Raw genomic sequence first — 26,823 nt, forward strand, 5'->3', positions numbered from 1 at the left:
CATTTCAAGTTTTCGGAGGAATCTCCATACTGCTTTCCAGAGTGGTTGCACCAATTTGTAGTCCTACCAGTAATGTATGAGAGTACGTTTTTCCTCACATCTTCACCAAAATTTAATGTTACTAGTATTTTTGGATAATTGCCAATCTAACTGGAGTGAGATGGTATCTTAGGGTGGTTTTGATTTGCATTTCTCTGACTGCTAGAGATGGTGAGCATTTTTTCATGTACTTGTTGATTGATTGTATGTCCTCCTCTTTATGTCATGAATACAGTAGATACAGGCATTTTCCTTTTTATTTTTTTTCACTCTGTGTTTTCTTAAGTGAAAGTAAGTCATCACCTCACTTTTCAAACAGTATAGCATAGTGTTAGAGCATAGATCAAATTGCCTGGGCTGGATTCAACTCTGCAACTTGCTAGTTGTGTGGCTTTGGAAAAGTTACTTCATTTCTCTCTGCTCAGTTTCCTCTTCTGTAAAGTGTGGACTTATCAAATAGTCCCACCTCATGAAATTGTTGTGAAAAATTAAATAAGTTGATGCACATAAGATGCTCAAAACAATGCCTGGTGTCCAATAAGCATTCAAGAAATATTAGCTGTTATTAAAACAGGCAAACCAGGAAAGGCACTGGGACATTTTTTATCAAATGAGATCAAATTAACAGATAATAATTTCCTTTCGATTAATACTGGTTAAAAAATACCAGAAGACAGTATGGCTAGGAAAGAAGACATAGAATGTAGAACTTGAGCAATTGCCAGCTATTGCTGTCTTATCTTTGAGTAATTCAGGTATCTTCCATCTTTAATTTTTTTGGATGTAATTCAACCTTTCTCCTACATATGTCATAAGGAAGCATGTTAAAGGAAAAGCAAAGATATAAAAATAAAATATACAGAATCAAGTACTTATAAAGTACTTTGAGCCACCAAGAAACAAACAAACAAAAAAAGAGCCCCTTACATTTTGTTTCATTTTAACCATTTCTTTTGGCCTTTTCTGCCATGTGTGTAATTGTGCGTCCTGGCCTCCTGTCTTTCATCAGCCCCTCTAGGCTATCTTAGGAAGCTGCTTGCCAAAGGTCAAGACCCCTAGGATGGCAAAAACCCTGGAGGGCTTATCTCCCCCTCTGGGCACCTGATGTCCTGAACATAAACCCCAGGGCTGTGTACCTGAGTGAAGTGAAAAGTACACTTGAGTGTGAAGAAGTGAAGAAGAAAGAGAGAGAGAGAGAGAGAGAGAGAGAGAGAGAGAGAGAGAGAAACTTTATTAGAGAAACTTAACTGTAGCATCTTTTATATATGGTTTATATATTTATATTCTTAATAGACTTTTAAAATTGACTATCAGTGCCTTTTAATCATTCAACTTCTAAAAAATGTTTTTTAAAATTTTGTTTTGTTTTCATTTAGTGAATTTTTCATTGTCACTGATAAATCCAGGCAGAATTCTAGAAGAAGAAATGACGAGGTAATTTATGTATACATACATATGGTATACTACTTTTAATGTTTCACTTGAAAATAATTTAAAACTATAGAGTTGTAAGAGTACACAAAGAATATCTGTACTCTTTACCAGATCCACTTGTTACTATCATTTGTGCCTCAGTCCCCAGTGTCAACTAAGTTACATCCATCATGGCCCTTTACTTCATCATGGTACCCAAGAATAAAGATATTCTCTTATATAACTACAGTAAAGTTATAAGCGTCAGTAAATTTAATATTCATATAATACTTTCTCTAATCTACTATTTGTATTTCAATTTGGCCATTTGATCCAACAGTGTCATTTATGTCATTTTCTCACTCTTTCAGTCTTCTCAATAAAAATCTCCAAAGCCTCTATCATAATATTTCTATGATTGCATATCAACTGATTTTGCTGATTAAAATGAGTGTGATCTATATGCTAAAGCAGGCCTGAAAAGTTTCTATCTGGAAACACTTGTATAATTAGATTAAAAATTGAGAATGTTGAAACATATCTATTTTTTTTAAAGGTACTAACTTTCTACTTACTTGGTTAAGCATCTACTTCAAATTAATTTGAATTCATGATGTTCTACCCTATTATTTTAAAGAATATTTTTGTCTTCTGTCAAAGAAGAAGAGATGCTTTTTGGTTATTTGTGTAAATGATATGGAAAACCACACTAAGTATCATTTCGCTTGCTCTGTTTATTTCTGTATTTGCAATACGTAATTATGCTAGAACCTTTTCAGTATAATATAATATGCAAGCCTAGGATACAATTATGAAAGAAGAGTTAAATGGTATTTACAAATTATCAATAATTTAAAATGAATCATTAGCACCATTTGTTTTTGCAGTTAACCACAACGATTCATTTGTTTTAACTGGATAATAGTTTAAGTAAACAGACTTGCCATCATGAAGTTCCTCATCTTGTAATTTAAGAGAAAGAGGAAATTTAAGGATTTATTATAATGTCTTATATGGTCTTCATGATTAGTTTAGTAAACTGCTTAATTTTCAATTCTGAAATTTCTCTGAAAAGAAATGGATAAAGGACAGTATTCAAAAGAATCTTTCTAATTATTTTCCAGATATGCATATTACTATTCAGGATTAGGTGCTGGAGTTCTTGTTGCTGCCTATATCCAAGTTTCATTCTGGACTTTGGCAGCTGGCCGACAGATTAAAAAAATTAGGCAAAAGTTTTTTCATGCTATCCTACGACAGGAGATAGGCTGGTTTGACGTCAATGACACCGCTGAACTCAACACACGATTAACAGAGTAAGTGTTATACTTTCATCAAAAATTAAACACTAACTGTGAAAATTTGCTGGGGAAGGCTTATGTGGAAACAAATCACTAGATTAAGTAATTGATATAAATTGGAGATATATCATCTGATTGTCAATCCTGGAACCATCTACAGCCTGTCCCACTGCATCTTTCCCATATCCATTAATCTTCTTCACAACTGTTTAAAAGGTTGACTTGAGAAATGAGTGCACATTTGAGCTGTTTGTTTCTCATGGAGTTTAGGGCCTGACAGGGGCTAGACCTTCAGGAATGATGGTCATGTAGATAAATGAATGATTGCATTAATTCGCTAAGAAATTTGTTTTAGTAAGTATTGACTTTTCACTTTTTCAACATATATTTGAGTGGCTACTATACACTAAGCAGTGTTCTGGGGGTTGGGGTATATTAGTGAATAAAGAAAACATCTCTGTCCTTTTGGTGCTTACATTCCAGCAGGGGGAGATAGAAGATAAACTTTTCCTGATGGAAATTCTGGCAAGAGCATCAGGAGCAGTTGAGGTCAAAAAAAGGAGGGAAGATCAAGGCATCTAGAGCCATAGGCCTTAATAAGGGCTTTAGCTTTCAGTCTGGGAGAAATGGCAGCCACTGGAGGTTTTCAGGCTGAGGAGTAACATGATAATTTTCAGAGGATCACATTGACTGCTATGAGAATAGAGTCACTGTCAGAAGCAAGGAACTCTTCTCTGTTATTCCCTATACTGTCGAATACCCCTTATCTCAAATGCTTGGGACAAGAAACATTTCATATTTTGGAGTATTTCAAATTTTGAAATATTTACCTAGACTTCACCTGCTGAGCATCCTTAATCCAAAAATATGAAATCTGAAATGTTCCGAATTTCTAAAACATTTTGAGCACCATCATCATGCTCAAAAATTTCAGATTTTGTAGCATTTAAATTTCAGGTTTTTCAATGCTAAGCAGGAAGTGTGAATTAGGCGGTATAGCGATACCAGACTTCAAACTATACTACAGAGCAATAGTAAAAAAAACAGCATGGTACTGGTACCAAAACAGGCGGGTGGACCAATGGTACAGAATAGAGGACACAGAAACCAATCCACAAAACTACAACTATCTTATATTTGATAAAGGGGCTAAAAGCATGCAATGGAGGAAGGATAGCATCTTCAACAAATGGTGCTGGGAAAACTGGAAATCCATATGCAACAAAATNAGAGAGAAGGAAGATTGCATGGTAATAGAAGGAGACCCTCAGGGTTATACAGTGGAGGAGGTAGAGAGAGAGGAGGGGAGGGGAGGGGAGAGGTGGGGAGGGGGGAGGGTGGAGGATGGGAAAGGCAGAGGAGCACAACAGACACTAGGATGGCAATTTGTAAATCAATGGATGTGTAACTGATGTGATTCTGCAATCTGTGTATGGGGTGAAGGTGGGAGTTCATAACCCACTTGAATCAAAGTGTCGAATATGATATGTCAAGAAATTTGTAATGTTTTGAACAACCCACAATAAAAAAAAAATAAATAAAAAATAAATAAATTTCAGGTTTTTGTATGAAGGATGCTCAACTTGTAATAGGAAATAATATTTCCCTGTGACTACTGCTTGTTACTGCTGCAATCCCCTTCCTAAGTCCTCTTCTTAAACAAATTGATTCATGTGTTCAAAATGTTAATGCGCTTCTAATAGGATTACCAATTTAATACTATGGAGTTTAATAACACTAACTTCTTAGAAGCATGAACTAATCCTGAATTTCTTCCTTTGTGCAGTATTTAGGTGGGGAAAGTATCATTCAAGAGGCTAAGACTCTGAAAGAGGCTTACAGTAGTATGAACATGTTTTACTTATCTATGTGTTTGTTAAATGTCTTTTTCACCTTTCTAACCCAAGACCTCCTGCCTGTAACCACTTAGGTGTGATCTTTTTTAGTGACATCTCCAAAATCAGTGAAGGAATTGGTGACAAGGTTGGAATGTTCTTTCAAGCAATAGCCACGTTTTTTGCAGGATTCATAGTGGGGTTCATCAGAGGATGGAAGCTCACCCTTGTGATAATGGCCATCAGCCCTCTCCTGGGACTCTCTGCAGCTGTTTGGGCAAAGGTCTGTGAAGCCTGGGCATTTTCATGTGTGTTAACCCACACATACAGTTGTTTTTATTACCCAGGTGCTGGGACTTACACAAATCGGTGTTAAACATCAGTAGAAACCACATCTAGAAGCATGTTGGAATATAGAGCTTTGATAAGGAAATTAACTTTTAATATCATTTAAAAGTCACAGTTCTAACCTCAATTACAGGCTTTTAGCACTGCTGTATTATTTCTTTAGCTAAATCTTCTGGCACGGTAGTCTAAGTGACATGTATGGTTATATCCCTATTTAAGGAAACACTTTTAAATATAACATTCCTCCAAATTATTGCATGACTTCAAATAAAGTTGGTATTTTTTGTTCCATTTATTTTTAATTGTTACTCATGACAGTTATGTTGCATTGTGCCAGTTTTGCCCTATGATAATATATATATATATTATATATATATAATCTGCTTTACTTCAGCTAACACTTCAGAGTTGAGAAGTTTATTGGCAATTTTTGTTCTTTCTGGGGCTGATGATTTACTTAGTGAACTACTTGTTCTCTCTGTTTGGATTCTCCCTTTATTTTTCTCCTGAAACATCTTGTTTGGCCATCTTATTATTCAGTAGATCGCCCAGGAGTAAGTCTGAAATTATTCTCTTTGTAGATAAAAATCATGACACATTTAAGAGAAAGCATAAGGTTTTAATTTATTTTACCTTACAATAAACAGTGAAAAAATAGAGTAGGTGTGGAATTTGACACTATTGCCAAAAACACTATTTAGAGAATGATGTGTGGTTCCTTTTCCTGACTTCTCTTGGGAAGTCTGCCAGCTGAATCAGATCCAGCCTTTGTAGGAGGTAGAAGCAGCCAGTGGATCTAGTACTCTACGTGTCATTTGCTGTTTGACTTTGATGTTTGGTAAAGCAGAGGGTTTTGGAAGAAAAAGTAGGTAAAGAGTGACCCAGACTATCTTTTAACTTTTCTCCCACTACAAAAATCATGACTGTTTCTTTTCTGTCCAGATACTCTCTGCATTCAGTGACAAAGAACTAGCTGCCTATGCAAAAGCGGGTGCCGCGGCAGAAGAGGCTCTGGGAGCCATCAGGACCGTGATAGCTTTCGGGGGCCAGAACAAAGAGCTGGAAAGGTCAGGAAGGTTCTTTGTCCACCAGTTCAAAGAACCCACTTTTACGTTTTGTTGCTCATTCTTTTGTGGTATGTGTTTGCTACTTTGTCTTTCCTGATATTAACCCTCCCTTCCCAGAATATAATCACCCTGTACTGTCGGCTGCACTTCGATGTCAGGCACACTCTTTTATGTTCCAGACTCCTTAGGAAGTCTGATGATGCCTATGGACTCCCTTCTAGGAATACTGTTTTTAAATGCATAAAACAGAATGTGTAGAATTACAAAGGACACCAATAATATTGTGGTGCAGTTATCAAAATTCTTTTTTCTCTCCCTTGATGATTCTGAACTGGAATGTAGGAGAGGAAAAACCTGAGACGATACGGACTTCCCAGTTATAGTGCAGGATTTTCTGTAGGGCTATATGAATCCTCCATAAAGACAAGGTGAAACTTTCCAGCCTGGCCTCTGGCTTTCAGTCTTAATGGTCCAGAATAAGCCCAGCAAACCCAAACTCTTCTCTATAGCCCTGTGTAAATGCTTTAAAAAAAAAAATCAATGGCACATGCCTGTAATCCCGGCAGCTTAGGTGGCTGAGGCAGGAGGATCACGAGTTCAAAACCAGTCTCAACAATGGGGAGGTACTAAGCAACTCAGTGAGATTCTGTCTCTATATAAAATACGAAATAGGGATGGGGATGTGGCTCAGTGGTCGAGTGCCCCTGAGTTCAATCCTTAGTACCGAAAAACAACAACAAAACCCCCCCATTTGATTGATATATAAAGAGCTGTATATATTTCATGTGTACATTTGGATGAGTTTGGGGATGAGTATGCATCCATGGAAAAGAATTGTGCTTTATTTAAATATAACTCATGATTTAATATTTCCTTTAAAGAACAAAGTCCCCTAATATAGACAAGGTATGAATCCATGTGAAGAATCTTCTTTTTCTGTGTTGTAGGACTCCTGATACTCACGGCCCTTTGAAATAAAAACTCTCTGGAAGCTTTCTAATGTTGAAAAGCAAAGCTGCCCCCATCCTTTCTGTTTCATCTTCTCCCTTTCTATTCCTTAACCCCTCTTCAAAACCAACATGTTCCTGGTTCTCTAACCTCTTCCTTTTTTCTCTCTCACTGCTGCTTCCTGTACACAATAGTCCACACAGGCCACACTAACCCTCAGTTGGACCTCAGGATGTCAGTGTAATCAGTGCTGCTCCATTAGCCGCGATAAGCAAGCCACCTAAGTGAAGGTAACTACAGTATGTCTGCCACTGTCACCTGAGCCCTGTGTCACACTGGGACAGATGTCAATCTTGCTGCACGTGCTTTGAGGCTCAGCCATGCAGAAGTATTCACAGTACTGGGTGTGGCATGTTGGCTGTCACCCCACAGAGGCAGCTCTGCTAAATTGATGTGGCATCCAGTATGGAGAAAAGTACTCTGAAGAGTTGGGCACTTTTACTATTTAAAAAGACAATATTTTTGGTGGCAGCATACTTTTTGTAAAAGCTAATTCCCATGTCTCATTTGGTTGAACCAAGAAAATAAAGGTGGTGTTGCTGGTTTGTTGTTGTTGTTAAAAAGAGAAATACCCTAAATTCATATGATATTTCCCCCTGAAGCTTCATTGTATATCCATTGGATACCTTTTCAGATTTCAGGGAGCCCAAGTTAAATTTTCACACTCTCTGGATCTAGTGTGGAAAAGCAGGCTTAATTTAACTTGATGTAAGAAAAAAAAACCCATAATTTAACAGAATCAATCTAAACATTTGTACCTTTATATCAAATTATAGAACCAGTAATATGAATTTTAATTATTATTCAAAATTAAGAGAGTAATAGAATGAGCAAAATTTAGGAAGAAATGAAATTCTAATGATTATAGTAATATGAATAAGAATTAGCAGCTTTTGCCAATTATATGCCAAGTACTATACTATTTTTTATGATTATGTATTTACCTCACAGTTATCTTACTAAGTAGGCATTAACTCTATTTTTCAGATGATGAAACTAAACTTAAAAAAAAAAATCTGTATCCCATATTGTGACCACTTTATAACCTTGAACCTAGCTGGACAGTTGAAGGTCACCTTGATTTTTAAAAAAATCAAATCCAGAAGCCCAATTTTATGTCAAAAAATGTAAAATTTCTATCCCTTACCCACTAGAGCAATAAAGAGAATGTTTTCCTTTTTCTAGAGAAAAGAAATTGACCTGAGTGAAAAATCTAACCACTTTAGAGTCTAGAATGCAATTTACATTTTGTCTCTATTCTTGGCTGGTTGTTCTCTTTACATCCACCTTGACCCTGACTTGAAATGTTGGCCGTGAATGTGAAAAGTTCTTCATATCCCAGGAGTGACACTTCACTCTGGAACACCCCAGGAATACTGCTTGACCTGATGGGGACTAAGGCAAATGGGTCCAGGCTAGGAAGGAGCAGACTTGGCCCTGTTCTAGTGTGAGCTGATCCTTCATGGGGTCACGTCTCAGCAAACTGGGTCTCACCAAGGGTTTGTTACTTTGGTAGCTTTGTTCCTTAAACCTCTGACTATACAGGAAGTGAGTATGGCTCAGATTATGAATTGTTAATTCTTACTCTAACATCTCCCCCCTCATTTTCTGGTAGGTATCAGAAATATTTAGAAAATGCCAAAAAAATTGGAATTAAAAAAGCTATCTCAGCAAACATTTCCATGGGCATTGCCTTCCTGTTAATATATGCATCCTATGCACTGGCCTTCTGGTATGGATCCACTCTAGTTATATCAAAAGAATATACTATTGGAAATGCAATGACAGTAAGTAATTTTCCTAATATTCATGATGAATCTGAAAATATTATTTCTCTATATACCTTCTCTTTTCCTTCACATTCCTCATTGGGGAAGGATGAGCCATGATTACAGGGTTTTCTCTTTTGGTTAATCTTTGCTGTGCTGTGAGCAGTGCTGGCTTTCTGGAACATACAAGTTATAATTCTGAGTTGGACAAAACAACAACATATGGTTAGATCATTTGAGAAACATTCAACACATAAAGGTAATAAAAATGTAATGAATTTATGAATAAACAAACATCTATTAGAGTCAACCTCATTCTGTTATTGAGTTTCATGTATAAGAAAGTATTATTGTTATAAATAGAGCATTATACAAGAGAACATTAAAGTAATAAAACATCTACTATCTGAAATAGAAGATGTATTGGTTCATTTTTCTATATGAAAATACCTTCATTTCATAATTATAAAAATAATATGTATTAATTATACTAAGGATTATAATACAGAATTCAAAAAATTAAAATTATTTATAATCTAATCATCTATATATATTTGATAATTTTTGGTGTGTATCTTCCAGATCATTTTCTACATATATGCACCTTTTTCTTTCCAAATTATAATCATATTATGTATACCTTTTTGTAATTTTTTTTAATAAACTAGCAATACTCTGTGACTATATTTCTGTAACAGTGACAATCAGAACAACATGTAGCCATTTAGCCATAAAGAACAAAATTATGCCACTTGTAGGAAAATGGATGGGACTTGAGAACATTGTGTTAATCAAAATAAACCAAATTCAGAAAATCAAGGACCATATGTTTTCTCTCATAAGTGGAAGCTATAGAAGAAAATGGAAAAAGAAAGGTGTGTGTGGTGGTGGTGGGGTGTCTCATGAAAATAGAAGGGAGCCCAGTAGAATAGAGGAGAGAGACCAGGGCCAGGGAGTGGGAAAGAGGAAATACTGGGGAACGATGCTTAACAAATTATATTGTTATGTTGTGTGCATGCATGAATCTGAGTCTAGTTTTTCTCACTTGTATCTCCTCTCTAGTGTTAGTTGAGAGGTTTACCACCTTTCTTCATTTCCATGTTTACTATTGAAGCTCTATGAAGAAGGGAGTTTGAATCCTGACTTTGCCATTCACTTTTTGTGATGAGTTTGTCTTCTGGGTTTTCTTGTTTGGAGTATGGGGATGATGACATCTCCCCTAGCACAGGGCTGAGTCACACTAGCATGAGGGAGCTCTGCACGCATGGGCTCAGTTGCATTAACTTCATAACATCTGTTTTGGTGGGATTTTTTTTTTTTCTTAAATGTTCAGGAGAAGAGCAGCAAGTGAGCCAAAAAGTTGTGTGTGTGTGTGTGTGTGTGTGTGTGTGTGTGTGTTTGAGGGCTAGAGAAACTAATTGGGTAATGAATGCTATATTAATCGTGTGAATTTTCCTCTTTACTAACATTTATTTTAATTTTTAAACTTTTTATTGAGATGTTAGAAGTGCTTATTACCCTGATTTGGTGATTACTCATTATTTACATGTATCAAGTTATTATAATATACCCAATAAAGATATACAATTATGTCTCAATAAAAAGTTAGAATTCTAAACAATTTAAAATGACAAACCTAAACCAACCCTTCATGTAGTATGTTTCCAGCAAGTCATAATGCAGATAATAATGAATGCCAGAGGGTGATGTGACTTTTCCTTATGTTCTTTTGCTCAGGTCTTTTTTTCAATCCTAATTGGAGCTTTTAGTGTTGGTCAGGCTGCACCATGTATTGATGCTTTCGCCAATGCAAGAGGAGCAGCCTATGTGATCTTTGATATTATCGATAGTGTAAGTAGTTTATAGTTTAATGCTGAAAATGTCTTTAAGGCTTAGATAATTAAATCGGACTTTAGATTACATTTTTTTAATTCAACTCTACTAAGTTATACTGACTCCAGCAGAATTTTAAAACATGAAATTAATGGCCTCCTCATAGCAATGATTGAAACAAAATGACCCTTAATGTGTACATAAGTTTATCTTTAGATAATATATCGGCACTAATTTTATTTCAGAGACATACATTTGTACTAGTGTGTTATTATTACAGTGCAAACTAAAGATGTTTGTTTTCTTAGTTTTTCTCTCTCTCATGCTATAGCCAGATTGAGAATATTTTGATTTCTATATAGGATGGAGCAGCTAGTAGATAAGTTATTTATAGGACTAAAATTGACAGTTTGTTTTGCTGTGATATGTCCCCCCCAAAATTATCACTGCATTTTTATAAGATTTTGAATCAACTGTATTGAGTTGAGTGTACCACTGTGATAAAACCATTTTTGACATACTCAAGTGTGACACTACATTGCACAAATAAAGTGCAAGTAGTTCACTGAAATTTGATAATTTAATCCAAGCAAAACCTCTTATTTCATTGATCTAAATCTTGAAAAAAGTGCCCAGTTTCTGAATACATTGGAAGTTTACATGGTTCCTAAACCATGTTGTAATCATTAATTATTCAGTGAGTCTTCTCAAACTAATCCATTACAGTTACTACTTAGGAAAAAACTGATTTTCCCTAAATGCTAAAATACCTGGCCTTATCAATTATAGTATGTTTTTGTTTTTGCAGTTGTATAAGTATGCATATCTCTGAATGTTTAGAACATTTATGAAGATATACCAAAACAGAAAGTAAATAGTTCATGAAATGACATTAATATTTATTATGTGCTTTTCAGAAAAAGCCTGTTTTCTGAAAAAGAATGTTTCCTGAAACTGCACGCATAGGTGCGAATGTACGCATACACACACACACGCACGCACGCACGCACACGCATACACACACACACACAAACACTCTCTCTCTCTCTCTCTCTCTCTCTCTCTCTCTCACTGTGGGTTCTGTCTCATATTATGGAGAGTGTGCCATTTCAGATTCTATTTTTGGAACTTGCTGAATCATATTCCTAAAAAATGTATTTATTTGTTTATTCTATGATGAAATAGTCATTGAATTTTGTTTTATTTAGAATCCTAAAATTGACAGTTTTTCAGAGAGAGGACACAAACCAGACAGCATCAAAGGGAATTTGGAGTTCAATGATGTTCACTTTTCTTATCCATCTCGAGCTAATGTCAAGGTACTGTACTTGTAGGAATTCCTAACTCAGGTTGATTGTTTCATCCTCTTAAGATAAAGTTTCTATTATTTTGATATTAATGTGCTTTTTGATTTAAGATTTTAACTCCCTTATTTGATACTTTTTTTTCCAAATTCTTTTTGAGGGCTTTGTCATGAAATGTGTTCTTTCTCCTTTTGCCTCAGATCTTGAAGGGCCTCAACCTGAAGGTGCAGAGTGGGCAGACAGTAGCCCTGGTTGGGAACAGTGGCTGTGGGAAAAGCACAACAGTCCAGCTGATACAGAGGCTCTATGACCCTGATGAGGGTACGGTAAGTGGGAAGAACCACGTTCTCAGAAGCTGGGTACAGACTGGCCCTTTGAAGTTGGTTTTCTAGTATCAAATTTTCATGTCAATCCAGTTTTAGCAGAGGGGCTACAGAATTGCAACACATTTGGATAATCATACACTTTTGGTCTTGTTTAACAAATGTATTCAATAAAAGCCATAAAAACTACAGAAGCCAACAAGGCTCTTTTTTGTTCCAACTGATCTTTTCCTAGCCCCCTAAATTACTGGAGGACAGTCATTCAGACCGTCAACAGTATTACTTCCAGTGAGTTATTGGGTTTGGTCAAACATGTTCCACATAGCAATTGTTGACAGACTGGTAACCAGGTGTCTTAGAACAGCAATTAAATTCAGCAAAAACAGCTGAATTTTCTTAAGCTTTGGAATATCTAACGGGGAAAGTGAGATAGTGTCTGAAGAAATTTAAGTCTCTTAAGAAACTTATTGGGCATGAGAGAGATATATATTTTGTCCTTTACATTTTTCTTATGAATTTAAACTTACAGAAAATTGAAAGCCAGAAACCCACATATACCCTTCACCTAGATTTACCAATTGATTATATTTTGACCCACTTTCTTTATTCTCCTCTCTTTTTCTGTGTATCTGTGTATTATATTCACACATATACTTTAGAATATATTTCCTAAGAAGAAGGATATTCTCTTATACAAACACAAAACAATGATCAAAAGCAGTAAATTACCATTAATGTAATACTAGTCCACAGTGTATATTCAAAATTTTCTTAGTTGTCCCAATTTAAGGGTATTGGGTTTACCTGATATTAAAATGTATTATAATTTAATAATTATAAAACAGAAGATTATAAAGGAAAAATAACTAAAGCAAAAAGAATATTAAAAGGTATAAGGATGGAAAAGAAATCTTAGCAAAATACAAATTTTCTAGGATAACCGAAATTATTTATTTAATTAATTTGATAAAATTAGTAAATATTCTTGAAAAAATCTGATATTAGCAAGAAGGAACAGAGGCCCATCCTCATTTACTAAAGTAAACCCTAGTTTGTTTAAGTGTAAATATTGTTGTTATTTTTTAAAAAAGAATCTAGTAAAATACTAATCATTGAGGATAAGTGATCTAAAAATATTCCATTTTAAAATTATTGATGGAATCAATAATTTTAGAAAATATGAATGTTTTTTAGAAAATATGAATCAGTAGAAAAAGAAAATCTTCAGAAATTTTATAATTCATTGTTCACTTTATGATTTAATAATTTTCTTACTGTTGAAATAATAGAAGAAATACTTAATGATAATTTGATTAATTCAGCTTTTCCTTAAACCCTGCTCCAATAAAAATCAATAAAACTAAGGTAAAAGAAAGCAATAAATTGGAACAAAATATTTGATATATATAAAAGATATCATATTTAATATTTGAGAAATTAATAAGAATCTATGAAGGCCATCCTGCTGAGCATAGAATATAAACACAAAAATCTTGATAATAAATGAATATTTGTAAAAGTTTCAAGAAATGGTCAACTTTATTTATAAATATATAAAAATGAAAACAGAGATAAGCTATCACCTCACACCTATCAATTTAAAAAACAAATTAAGGGTGGCTGCAGTTGTAGCTCAATGGTAGAGCATTTGCCTAGCATGTGTGAGGAGGTGGGTTTCATCCTCAGCACCACATAAAAATAAATAAAGGCATTGTGTCCATATACAACTAAAAAAATTTAAAATAAGGCCCAGTGCTAGTAAATTACAGTGAGGCAGATACATTTATATGTTCCTGCTAACATTGTAAATTGTTAAAATATTTTTAAAGAGTTGTTTAGGCAGCCTTTATTCAATAAGCAATAGATGCCCAGAAAACAGCAATCATTGGACAGGTAAGCAATTATTATCAAAGGAGAAAAATAAAGCATACTCTGCAAGTTGTCAATTCTTTGCTTTTATAGTTACTTTTAAAGGAAGCCAAATATCTGAAAGGTGAGAAATGCTGATGTAAATTATGGTATGTCAAATATATTAAAACACCATAATGCTGTCAAAATGGTAGATAACTTAGGTAGATAAGTGGACGTTTTTTAAAAATTTAATATTGGTAAGTAAAAATAATACCCTGCCAAAAACATATAACCAGTAGCTCTGTGTTAGAGCACTTTGCAAGCACAAGGCCCTGGGTTCAATCTCCTGCACCACAAAAACAAACTTATAACCCAAAATGCCTTATGGAGAATAATCAATAAAAAAGCTATATATGGGAAAAAATATCAAAAGAGAGAATAAACATTTGATTTTAATTCTTGCATAATACTATTTATTTCCAACTATCATTTCTAATTGCTGAAATAAGTTCAATATTAGCTAAGATTTCTTCATAATAAATTAGAATCCTAATGGTTTAAAATACTTAATAGGAAATATTTCTTCCTTTCAGATTAGCATTGATGGGCAGGATATTAGGAACTTTAATGTAAGATATCTGAGGGAAATAATTGGAGTGGTGAGTCAGGAGCCAGTGCTGTTTTCCACCACAATTGCTGAAAATATCCGTTATGGCCGTGGAAATGTAACCATGGATGAGATAAAGAAAGCTGTTAAAGAAGCCAACGCCTATGAGTTTATCATGAAATTACCACAGGTAATGATATAATGTAGTTGTTCTCAAAATTAGAATTTCAAGATATGGAACTGAGTCCTTACTTTAAAGGATAAGCTTATGCTTGAGATGCAAGATTGCCCAACTTTGCTGGTAAATCCCTTAAGTTATTTAGTAATGGATTTCAAGAGTATGTTCTGGTACAAAAATAAGATTAAAAGTGTATACACAATATGTAGAAGTTTTTTATAACTCAGCGTTCATTATAATTTATGATACTTGATGATAGTCAAAATAAAGCTCCCAGTGTCATCATGTATTTCTACAGACTGTCTCTGCTTTTGTATTTAAAATGCTTCAAGAGCTCTTCCGTGTTTTCTGTTGCAGAAATTTGACACCCTAGTTGGAGAGAGGGGTGCCCAGCTGAGTGGGGGCCAGAAACAGAGAATCGCCATTGCGCGTGCTCTGGTTCGCAACCCTAAGATCCTCCTGCTGGATGAGGCCACATCAGCCTTGGACACAGAAAGTGAAGCTGAGGTACAGGCAGCTCTGGATAAGGTCAGTAGATCCTGAACACCTGAAAGACAAGCAAATTGAAACTGTATTGCAAACTCTCACCAATGCTTTGAGAATATGTAATGGGAAACATACACAGAAGGACAAATCAAGCTGTCTCATGAGGATTTACTGATTTTTCTTTTCTGTGGGACTAAATTTTCTGCAGAGAAAGGTGAATGGTCCTGACTTGCTTTTACCATGGTGCATGAATCTTGATCCAGGTCTATGCTATGAACCATTTAGTTTTGTTTTATTCTTGCACACGGACTACGCTTTGATTAAAAGTAGTTGTGTTAAAATATACAAAGAAATTAATAGAAAAATAGAACTACCCAATCATTTTTCTATGACATGAGTTCTAACAATAACATATTGCTCCTTTCTTTGTATTTCTGAAGTTTATTTAAAATTTCAAGCCAGGTGTGGTAGTGTATATCTGCAATCTCAAGTCCTCTGAAGTCTGAGGAATTGAACCCAGGGGCACTCTATCACTAAGCCACACCCCTAGTCCTTTTTTTATTTTTTATTTTGAGACAGAGTCTTGCTAAGTTGTCTAGCCTGGCCTTGAAATTTCCATCCTTCTGTCTCAGCCAATTGAGTAGCTGAGATTCCAGGCATATGCCATAGTACACAGATGTATTGATCTTTTGACATGGTGTTAACCTAATATTATAATGGTAATATAGCCATTATAAAAATAATGAATAATGATTGTTAGCAGTTTATTCATCACTATTAACATCATTAATATAATTAGATTGATTAAGTTATTTCTCATGTGTGTTATTATGTGGACCAAGTCATGACATTTCCATATCGTAATATTTGTGAATACTGTTTGGAGCTTATATGCTAAAAATCAAATAATCTTAAGTGTTTACAAGAGAGATGTTAGTGTCTGTTTGTCTGTCTCTCATGGTTTTACTCATTTGTATTTACTTAAACACAATTGATTCATCTGAATTTATTTTAGTGTAAGGGCTAAAATAGAAATGCCATCTTATTTATTTTAAGTGGCTACACAATTATCTTAATAATATTTATTATATAATTCACCTCTTCCCTCCAGAGAGACAATACTATATCATATACCAAATTCTTTTTGTATGTGAATGTGGTATGGGGCATTGAACCCTGAGGTACATCTCTAGCCCTTTTTTATTTTTTATTTTGACATGGGGGTCTCACTAAATTGCTGAGCCTGGCCTAGAATTTGTGATCCTCCTGTCTCAGCCTCGCAAGTTGCTAGGATTACAGGCATGTGTGCCAGAGTACTTGGGTCATACATTAAGTTCTCAAGTGTTTTGTTATCTATTTCTGAACTATTTTGCTCTGTTAATTAATTATTCATTCATGTGCTGTCTTCTCCTTGATTGTACTGTTTCAATTGTGTTGCTTTTTTTTTACTATCTTGTAGAGGTTTTCCCTCGTCATTAACTTTTTTTTCAGAATTTGCATGGCTGCTTTTTTTAAATGTAAATGATATACAATTTGCCCTTTTTAAATGTACAGTTCCATGCCTTTTAGTGTGTTTATAAGGTTGTGCAATCATTGCCACTGTCTTATTCCATTACATTTTCACAACCCCAAAGAGAAACTGTTCACTCCCCATTCCACCCTCACCCCAACCTTTGGCAAACCAAGAATCTACTTCTGCTTCTATGGATTTGCCTATTCTACACATTTCATATAAATAGAAATACACAATGTGTGGTCTTTTATAACTGACTTCTTTCATTTAACATGGTGTTTTCTAGGTTCATCAATGTTATAACATCCATTAAACTTTATTTATTTTTATGATCCAATAATATTCCAGTTGTGTGAACATACCACATTTTGTAACCATTCTTCAGTGGTTAACATGATGAACATTTGGGTTGTGCCTGCCTTTTGAGTTATTATGAATCTGTCCTCTAATTTTTTAAATTTATATTTCAACTAACTAGATGAATTAAACTGTACTCTGATAACCATCCAAATGATCTATTGTAACACAATGGTGCTAAGGAGCTGTTGGCCTAATAGGGCTAATAAGTATCAGAAAAAGTAGCTATTATATTACACTAATAATTTGATTATTTAAAAAAAGATTTTGTGTTAGTTGTAGTTGGACACAATACCTTTATTTTTTATTTTTACGTGGTACTGAGGATCGTGTGCATGGTAGATGAGTGCTCTACCACTGAGCCACAACACCAGCCCCAATAATTTGATTATTATCTTGGGTATAAGTCTGATTAAATCTGCCAAACTAACTTGAGATCACTGAACTACTTCCAGCAGTGATTTGTAGCTGTTAGCATATTAAAAATCATGTGATGGGGGCTGGGGTTGTAGCTCAGTGGTAGAGCGCTTTTCTAGCACTTGTGAAGCACTGAGTTTGATTCTCAGCACCACATATAAATACATAAATAAATAAATAACAGTATTATGTCCATCTACAACTAAAAATATATACATTAAAAAAATTATGTGGAGTGCTTGTTAAAGAATAAAGTTACTGGTCCTACTTCAGAGATTGGGATTCAGAAGGTCTTTTGAACTATAATCTGAACTCTCCTGCTGCCAAAGTACCTTTTCACCTAAACTATGGTCTTGAAGTTCATCAAAATTGCAGTTATCTTGGCAATGACTTCCCCCAAATGTTTCTACCATTTCTAGCACACCATGTATCTCAGAGCAAGGGCTTGCCAGAAAAGTGTGAAAAACACTTGAGAAGGGTCGAACTTTGCTTGTTTTTCTTGAGGAGCATTGACTCTGTGGTAGGCTTCCAGAGCAACCCATAGTCATACTGAAAGGGCTGGCCCTGTCTGGTCCAGAACTTGAGTCTGACTTTAATCTTTCATGGAAGAATCATGCCTGCACCCTGATCACATGGAGCACTGAAGTATTTGTGTTAGTCGTAGTTGGACACAATACCTTTATTTTTTATTTTTATGTGGTGCTGAGGATGGAATCCAGCGCCCCACACGTAATTATACAATTACTCGAAAATCAGTCACAAACAGCACCCATCCAAGGGCTCAAATGTGTTTTTAATTCACAATTCTTAACCTGATGTGTCACAATTTTCTTCTGTTTCCCTTTAGGCCAGAGAAGGCCGGACCACCATTGTGATAGCACACCGACTGTCGACAATCCGAAATGCAGATGTCATCGCTGGGTTTGAGGATGGAGTCATTGTGGAGCAAGGAAGCCACAGAGACCTGATGAAGAAGGAAGGGGTGTACTTCAAACTTGTGAACATGCAGGTAACTGCTGCCCAAGAGTTTTGCACAATAAATAACCTAAAAATGTTATTCTATGACTGTGATTCATATATGTGTAAAATTATGCAAATTTGCCTTGACGTAATCGTAATTAGTATATACACATATATTTCTGGTTTTTTTCTGTTAACATTTCAAATATGTATTTTTTCTGTTAACATTCAAATACTATAATTTTAATTACTCAATCATAATAAGAAATGTGTGAAAGTAGTCTAAAGTTGGATATTTGTTTTGTTTCTAGTACTTCTCTATTATAAATATTGCCACTGTGAGTACAAATAGGCCCCAAAACAAGTTAAGTAAAAATTTGCCTGACAAGTAGCTTACCTCTGCTGAGCTTCAGTTTCACAGTTAGGAAACCAAACCTGCCATGAGAAGTTGTTGTAAATTTAAAAAATAAGTATCTTGCACAAAAAGACAAGTACTACTTGTTTTCACTTATATGTGAAAGCTAAAAAAAAAAAAGTTGATGTTAGAGAAGTAGAGAAGAGAGAAATGGTACTAAAGGCTGGGAAGTGGTGGGGAGGGATAGAAAGAAAAAGGTTAATAGGTGCAGCTACATAAAAGAGTAACTTCTAATGTTCTATTACATAGTGGGGTAACAATGGTCAATAAACATTGACTGTATATGTTTAAATAACTTAAAATAAAGGATTTTGAATGTTTATAACCCCAAGAAATGATAAATGTTTGAAGTGATAGATATGCCAGTTACCCTTATCTGATCATAACACATTGTTTACATATATTGAAATATCACACTGTACAGCATAAATAGGTACAATTACTTTTCAACTAAAACAAATGTTAATATATTACACATATAATACACATATTAATATATTAAACATATAATACATGTATATCAATATATTAAAAAGAAAAAATAATGAAATAATCACCTGAATATATTGAAGTGTTTATAAGGGTAAATTTATGATATATTAATTATGTCTCAATAAAGCTGTTTTTTTAAAGGACCTGATGCTAAATAGATACATGATTAATAATTAAAATTTGAAAATTCCCCAAAGTGAATATATAAAATGAAACTCTATCATTTCATTTGATAGAAAGTTTTATAATTGGGCTTGCATTTGCTAGACAATGTTCACCAGCGGAACAGGATCAGGCATAGTTTCTTTACCAATCAGTTGGTTCTACATGACTTAGGCACCATAAAATCTCCTTCCCACTTCACTAGTTAAAAAATATATAAAATGTTACCTTAAATCTACTTTAGTTTTAATTTCATTAGTGGTTACCACGGCTCAATGATTTTGCATATGATAACATGTTGGATTCTCAAGTAACACTTTCTCCTTTGGCTGTCCTCCTGCTGTGTTTCCTGTAAGAATGACCTTCCATCCCATAAAGACAGGCTGGGAGACTGCCAGACAGCTCTGATCTTTCTATATCATGTTCTTTGGATTTTCTTTCCTAGGAAAAGTTGTACATTTTCAGACTGAATGGTGACCTGGTAGCACAGAAAAGACCTTTCACCAACTAGTCAATCACTTTGGGCAAGTCACTTAGCCAAATGGGTTTTGGTATCCTCCTTTGTTAAGTGAGTAGAAGCTTGCACTAAGATGACCTCAGATACTTCTACCAGCTCTGGAATTCTGATTCTTAGGTCCTTGGGATGTCTTCCCTTTCTGAATTGGTTTTTGCCCTCCCAACTACTTGTTGGAGAAATGGTGGAAAGAACCATGGTGAACCTGAGGGTTCACTGGATGCTCAAGATAATGCTGCTTCCTTTTCTGCAGACTACTAAGACCAGCCTAGTTTTAATTCAAGTTTGTCTTGGTTTTGCTTCTAAGAAAAACTATCTGTGCTTCTCCATTAGGTAGATTGTTGGCTCTTTAGTTTGTCTTTGTTTTGCTTCTAAGAAAAACTATCTATGCTTCTCCATTAGGTAGATTATTGTTTCTTTAAATATATCTTAATCTTTTTCTGATATATTCTTACTTTTTAAAGTCTAAGCATTTTTAAATATTCAAACCTATATCTCTTAGAAATTTGAAAATCGCCATAATCTAAACCCTACAAATAGTTACTGACAGTTATTTAGAATTTATTTCTCATCTTGTTAGCTTAAAAGAGCTAGACACTACCTCCCGATTTCTTCTTCTATTCATAAATTGAGCATCTTTTCACATGTTCATAGGATATATATATATATATATATATATATATATATATATATATATATTTCCAGTTTTCCTTTGTTATTTGTTTGGCTGCAGTAAAGAAGCTTTAAAATTGTATAAAATCAAATTATCTATTTTTTTCTTCATGCTTCAGAATTTCAGGTTTTCTTAGAAAGAATGTTCACCTATATTTCCTTTCAGCACTAATTGTTCTACTTTTTAAAAATATTTATTTTTTAGGTGTAGATGGACACAACACAATGCCTTTATTTTTATGTAGTGCTGAGGATAGAACCCAAGGCCTTGTGCATGCTAGGTGAGCTCTCTACTGCTGAACCACATTCCCAGCCCCTATTTGTTCTACTTTTTACAATTAAATTTTTGAGCCATTTGAAATATGTTTGAATATAAGAAATGAGGGTTATTAAAGTCCTTCCCAGACAAATGCTTACATAGAATGTCCTCAAAACCAATCATTCTCTACTCAAAGACTGGACAGCATTTGACAGACTGTGGGAAGCCCAGGACTTGTCGATAGAACTCTCACCCCTTAGTGGAAAGCACTGTTGTAGGTGGGCGGGGGATAGAAAGGGGAAATCCTATGAAATGATAGTGGCCAAGTTACATTGCTAAATTGTGTGCATGCATGAATGTGTAAAAATGAATCCCACTTTATGGAAAACTATAATGAGCCAATAAAACAAAATATACAGAAAAAAAATAAAAAGAAGAAGAAATGAGGGCTACTAGTTTTAAACATATGTTTTGTATTACCTGGTGAAAAGTGACCGTCCTGACTTTGGAGCTTAAAAGACCTCTTAATGAAACATCCAACACCAACTAAACCGTGTGCCTTAGATAGGCACAAGAAAAATATTGTGAGACAGGTGATGGTAATTTGATCATAGAAGGAGGCTAAGATCTGAATGGAATTATTTAAAGAATTGTCCATTGAGATGGACTGCCCCTCTTTTTTTTTTTTTTTTGATACTAGAGATTGAACCCAGAAGTGCTTAACCACTGAGCCACATCCCCAGCCCTTTTCATTTCTTATTTGAGACAGAGTCTTATTAAATTGTTTAGGGCCTCTCTTAGTTGCTGAGGTTGGTCTAAAACTTTCAATCCTCCTGCCTTGGTCTCCTGAGCTGCTGTGATTACAGGCATACTCCACCGTGCCCAGCTGGATCTCTCTCTCATCTTGATAGCCTGGATAATTTTACAAAAGGAGGGAAAGAGAAGGGGAGGCATTCAAGAGAGGTGGTCCAATTTGACTTGCCATGAGCTAGATTTTGGAGGCTCTGATTTGAGCAGGTAGTGGGAGGGTGTGATTGATTTTCTTAGTTGTCCTTTAGGAAAATGAATATGATAGCAGCATGAGAGTAGATGGAAGTGAGATTGCAGTAGACCAGTTATAAGATTAATGCTTTAGCCCAGGTTGGGTTTTGGCTGGGAGACTGTAAAAAAAAAACAAACAAACAAAAAAAAAAAAACATTTCAGCAATGAGTGAGTAAGGAAGTTCACCAAGCAGATATACTCCTTTTTAGTTCAAGGCAATATATAATCGCATGCATAATATTCTGTCAAGAGTCAAAAACACAGCTGGAAAGCGAGGATAAGAGGTGATGATAGACACGCTACTTCAGGTGCAGTAAGGGGTTAGCCAAGCATTGGATTTGAAGCAGAACTAAAGGGGAGGAGCAAGAACAAGGTACTTGTATGAAGACTAAAGTCCTGGACAAACTATTAAGATGTGTACTTGGACATGAAAGAAACAAATAGGGAACAAGACCTAAAGTCCAACTCCAGCGAGGTTGGCTGTTCCTTCACCAGGCTGTGAACTAGAAGTCCTTAAGAATTGATCTGAAAGCTGTCAATGAGGCTGAGCCTGCCCATCAGTTCACCTGGGGTGAGGTGTGAGTCAGAACAGGACTGCAAAGGGGGAAGGAAGATGATTGCACTCAGCCAGGTGAGGACAGCAGTTTTAATTGTCTCCCGTGAATAGTGACCTGGCCCTTTAATTTAATTTTCCTTTTTTGGAGCTTTTATAATGAGTCCTGGTAATGCTTCTATTTATTATTCTTCCCTTTTATGGTGATTATGACATGTTTTCTGGATTCTTTCATATTGAGGAAATTTCTGAACACCTGCTGGATTACGAAAAATGTATCTTTAAATTTTTAGAAAATATTCATATACTCTAATGTTCATATTATTTATATTGAGTTTAATGTTTCATTTTTAACCTTCTCTGAGTATTGCAACACTTTAAAAATTATTATTATTTTAACTTTTTATTTGTTTGCAACACTTCTTTATAGTTTCCCAATGAACCTTGATTGAGAAGCTGGTGTGGAATCTAAAACTCTTGACATGTGTAATATTTATAATTGCTTTATGGTTCTGAATTTGAAGGTTACATCCATTTTTATACACAAACACATGATTTAGTTAGTATTTTGTTTTTCTTTCAGACATTCGGAAATCATATCCAGTCAGAAGAATTCGTAGTTGAACTAAATGAAGAAAAGGCTAACACTGGTATGGCTCCAAATGGCTGGAAAACTCGCATATTTAGGAATTCTACTAACAAAAGCATCAAGAATTCACAAAAGCATCAGAATGGCCTTGATGCAGAAACCAATGAACTTGTAAGTTGTTTTTCACTTAAATTAAGTCTATTACTTTATAATTTTGCTGTTAAACTTCTTAACCTTGCAAATATTTTTCAAGCACAGATAATTCCTACAATGAGCCATACTCTTAAACAAAAAATAAAAAAAAGAAAGAAAAGAAAAAGGAAATTTCATATTTTAAATGTATTTAACCAGTGAATGAAATTCCAATCAGAAATGGGTTTCTAATGGAAAAAACAGATCAGAAAATGTAGTCTTTGGGGCTGGGGTTGTGGCTCAGCGGTAGGAGTGCTTGCCTAGCATGCACAAGGCATTGGGTTTGATCCTCAGCACCACATAAATGTAAAGTAAAGATATTGTGTCCACCTAAAACCGAAAAATAAATATTAAAAAAAGAAAGAAAATGTAGTCTTTGTGCTGAGAGGCTTAATATTAAAATTAAAGATCTCATTCATCTTTGAGACCCAGAGATAATAAGACAAGTCTAAAGTAAGAAGTCCTGGTATTGGCATCATCTGTTAGGTATGATTCCATTTGTTACAGGTGAAAAGCAAGGTCCAAAAGCTTTTTCCACGTTTACTGGGGACTTAGGCTCCTTTCATATTTATCTTCACTACCCTGACACATAGCCTCCATCCTCAGGACACTTCGTAATCTATGATGGCTTCTGAAGCTCTTAGTCATCATCTCCACATTCCAGATAGCAGGAAGAAACAAAGAGATTTTCCAAAAGTACTTTCACTTAGAAGTCATTTGTCATCAATTAAGCACCTGGCCATTCCCAGCTACAAGGGAATGTGGAAAACTGAATCTCTTTGCCATATGCATTGACACTTTGAATTAGCTGAGAATACTCTTATTTAAATAAGAGAATACTCTTATTTAAATCCAGAAATAGCAAAATTATATATTCTGCAACACTCCCTACTTGAAGACTTAGGATATTATTAAGTGAAATAAGTTTATAATAGGGAGGAGATACATCCTCAGAAAAGATATTTCCTTAACTCAAGTATATTTCTGGTATAGTTTGATGCTATTTGTTGATAAAGGCTGAGTTTATTTTTACTGTTGTGTTAGCATGAAGACTAATCCTACCGAGAGTTCATTGCATTCCTATCTCTCTGCCCACATGTTACATACTGAAGAAATTACAGGAGCCACTCAGAGGTCTTATGTTTGGTATGTTTACAGAAAGAAGAATGAATGATGGTTGTATTATTGTGGAGCTTCTTTATCATAAGGAGGATAAGCAATTCCCCCCTTTGGGCTATGGAATTATCTACTTTTCATTTCCTTATTTATTGAAAGAGGCATTTTGCTAAATATTTATAAAGGCCAGTATTTTAGAGGAGCACATCTCTTGAAGAAATGCACAGAGGAGAGAGGAGGAAAAAAAAAGCCACGTTCAACAAGATTGTCCTAAATACCATCATAGAAGGATAAATAATATGCCAAAGGAAAGGGAGAGATGAAGTCTGACTAGAGGGACCTGGGAAGGCCTGTTTGTGTGCATTGAAGAAGAGCAGCAATCTGAGGAAGAGACTCATTTATCATACTGGAGAGCAGGACTTAAAGGTGATTTTAACTAGGAAGGGAAAAAAATCCCTATGATACAAAAATAGATAAAATGGGTAATTTGAAAGAAAGGAGTTGAGTGGAATCTATTCTATATTCTCTGTTTCGTAGACATAAATAAAACCTACTAAATGACCTTAAGGCCATAGGATTTAATCTACCTATATCTCTAGTTTAATGTTAAACTGCTTCTGCAGTCAGAATATTGTTTATGAGACCTAAATCCTTCATGCTGGACCAGACATTTAGTTAAGCATTTGCTATGATATGTGCCAGGAATTGGATTAGTTTCTAAGAATATAAAGACATAGTCCCCACTTTTTAAATATTCACATACTAGCCAGGTGCGGTGCCTGTGATCCCAGGGGCTCAGGAGGATGAGGGAGGCAGGGGGCTGGCAAATTCAAAGCCAACCTCAGAAACTTTTCAAGGCCCTAGGCAACTTAGCAAGACCCTGTCTCAAAATAAAATTTAAAAGGGGCTGGGGTTGTGGCTCAGTGGTTAAGTGCCCTTGGGTTCAATCCTTAGTTTAAAAAAAAATAGAAAAGGAGCTATGTGAACAAAATGAACAAAAAAATTACACCATAAACTAAGCTATGAAATAGGAGGTATCTGCCCAGGAAACAGTGATAAAAGAAAAGGGGCAAAATTAATTTTTTGTTGTTTTTGTTTGTTTTTGAGTTGGGAAGCATGTACTGGGCAGGGTTCTGTAGTGAGAAGACCAAGCCCATGTTCTTTGGTTAATGAATAATGGTGTCCTGATCTGGGAGTGATAATGCATACCTGTAATCCCAGGTACTTGGGAGAGTAAGGCAGGAAGATCACAAGTTTGAGGCCAGCCTAGGCAACTTAGCAAGACCTTGTCTCACAAAGGTCTGAAGATGTAACACTTGCCTAGCATGTGCAAGGCCCTACATTTATAAGGACATTGACCCATGTACTCATGTGTATTGTTTCCTTTGACTCTGAAGCAGGACTGCATAATCATTATGAAAAAACTGCAGTTCTGCTCATGTGGCCCAGTCATGACAGTCACCTGGACCCAGAGTTGTATAAGTTCGGAGCTAGTCTTGGATTCCAGGGCATGTTGTGCCCAGATCCTGCTACCTGTCAATCTGTTGAGAGGAGGAAAGAAAACTAGTCATACTGTAAAGATTGCCTGTCGGGTGAATGATTCATGCTCAGCTGGTGCTGTGTCCTCAGTGGGCTTTGTTAATATTTTGTAACATACCATCTTACTCTCTATTATTTCTGCTGATCATTTTCTACACTTAGTTTGCAAGATCCTAGGGGACAATGTTCATGCTTTTTCTATGTCTCCAAAGTCCAGTAACGGCTGTGTTATCACAAGTTTGTCCTGATATTTATATATTCTAGGATGAAAATGTGCCACCGGTGTCTTTTCTGAAGGTCCTGAAACTGAATAAAACAGAATGGCCCTACTTTGTGGTGGGAACAGTCTGTGCCATTGCCAATGGAGCACTTCAGCCAGCATTTTCCATCATATTTTCAGAGATGATAGCAGTAAGTTTGAAAGCATCACATAACAGCTTTAATTGAGTCAGTTTATCAACTGCTTCTCATCCCAACCTCACCCAACTGGCTCCATTCTGGAGTCAAGAAGCCCTAAATTAAACTAAGACAAAATTCTTAACTCCTTTTTGAGGTAGGCTCTAAAAGAAAGAGAAAAGTAGCCTTTGAACTGTTCTAAATCATGATATAAATGAACTTATAAAGTACAAAAATCAATGCAGAGGCATTCTAATTAGCTCTCTTCATTTG

General features: G+C 35.3%; 1 protein-coding gene across 5 annotated transcripts in view; it reads left to right on the top strand.

The window, feature by feature from the left end:
* Positions 1 to 26,823, top strand: part of Abcb4 (ATP binding cassette subfamily B member 4) — an 81,168-nt gene that overhangs the window by 11,504 nt on the left and 42,841 nt on the right. For 3 of the 5 annotated variants that reach the window (XM_015502349.2, XM_015502350.2, XM_048785454.1), the window contains exons 5-17: positions 1,416 to 1,473; positions 2,577 to 2,768; positions 4,700 to 4,871; positions 5,879 to 6,003; positions 8,627 to 8,798; positions 10,518 to 10,631; positions 11,822 to 11,932; positions 12,118 to 12,243; positions 14,685 to 14,888; positions 15,234 to 15,404; positions 18,497 to 18,658; positions 23,302 to 23,478; positions 26,419 to 26,565. In XM_015502349.2, coding sequence (XP_015357835.2) covers positions 1,416 to 1,473; positions 2,577 to 2,768; positions 4,700 to 4,871; positions 5,879 to 6,003; positions 8,627 to 8,798; positions 10,518 to 10,631; positions 11,822 to 11,932; positions 12,118 to 12,243; positions 14,685 to 14,888; positions 15,234 to 15,404; positions 18,497 to 18,658; positions 23,302 to 23,478; positions 26,419 to 26,565 — 1,931 coding nt within the window. Of the gene's footprint in view, positions 1 to 1,415; positions 1,474 to 2,576; positions 2,769 to 4,699; positions 4,872 to 5,878; positions 6,004 to 8,626; positions 8,799 to 10,517; positions 10,632 to 11,815; positions 11,933 to 12,117; positions 12,244 to 14,684; positions 14,889 to 15,233; positions 15,405 to 18,496; positions 18,659 to 23,301; positions 23,479 to 26,418; positions 26,566 to 26,823 lie in introns of those variants that run through there. The other 2 variants (XM_048785455.1, XM_048785456.1) reach the window with 2 other exon arrangements.

This window comes from Marmota marmota, unplaced genomic scaffold, assembly GCF_001458135.2.
Source record: "Marmota marmota marmota unplaced genomic scaffold, marMar, whole genome shotgun sequence".
Lineage (NCBI taxonomy): Eukaryota > Metazoa > Chordata > Mammalia > Rodentia > Sciuridae > Marmota > Marmota marmota.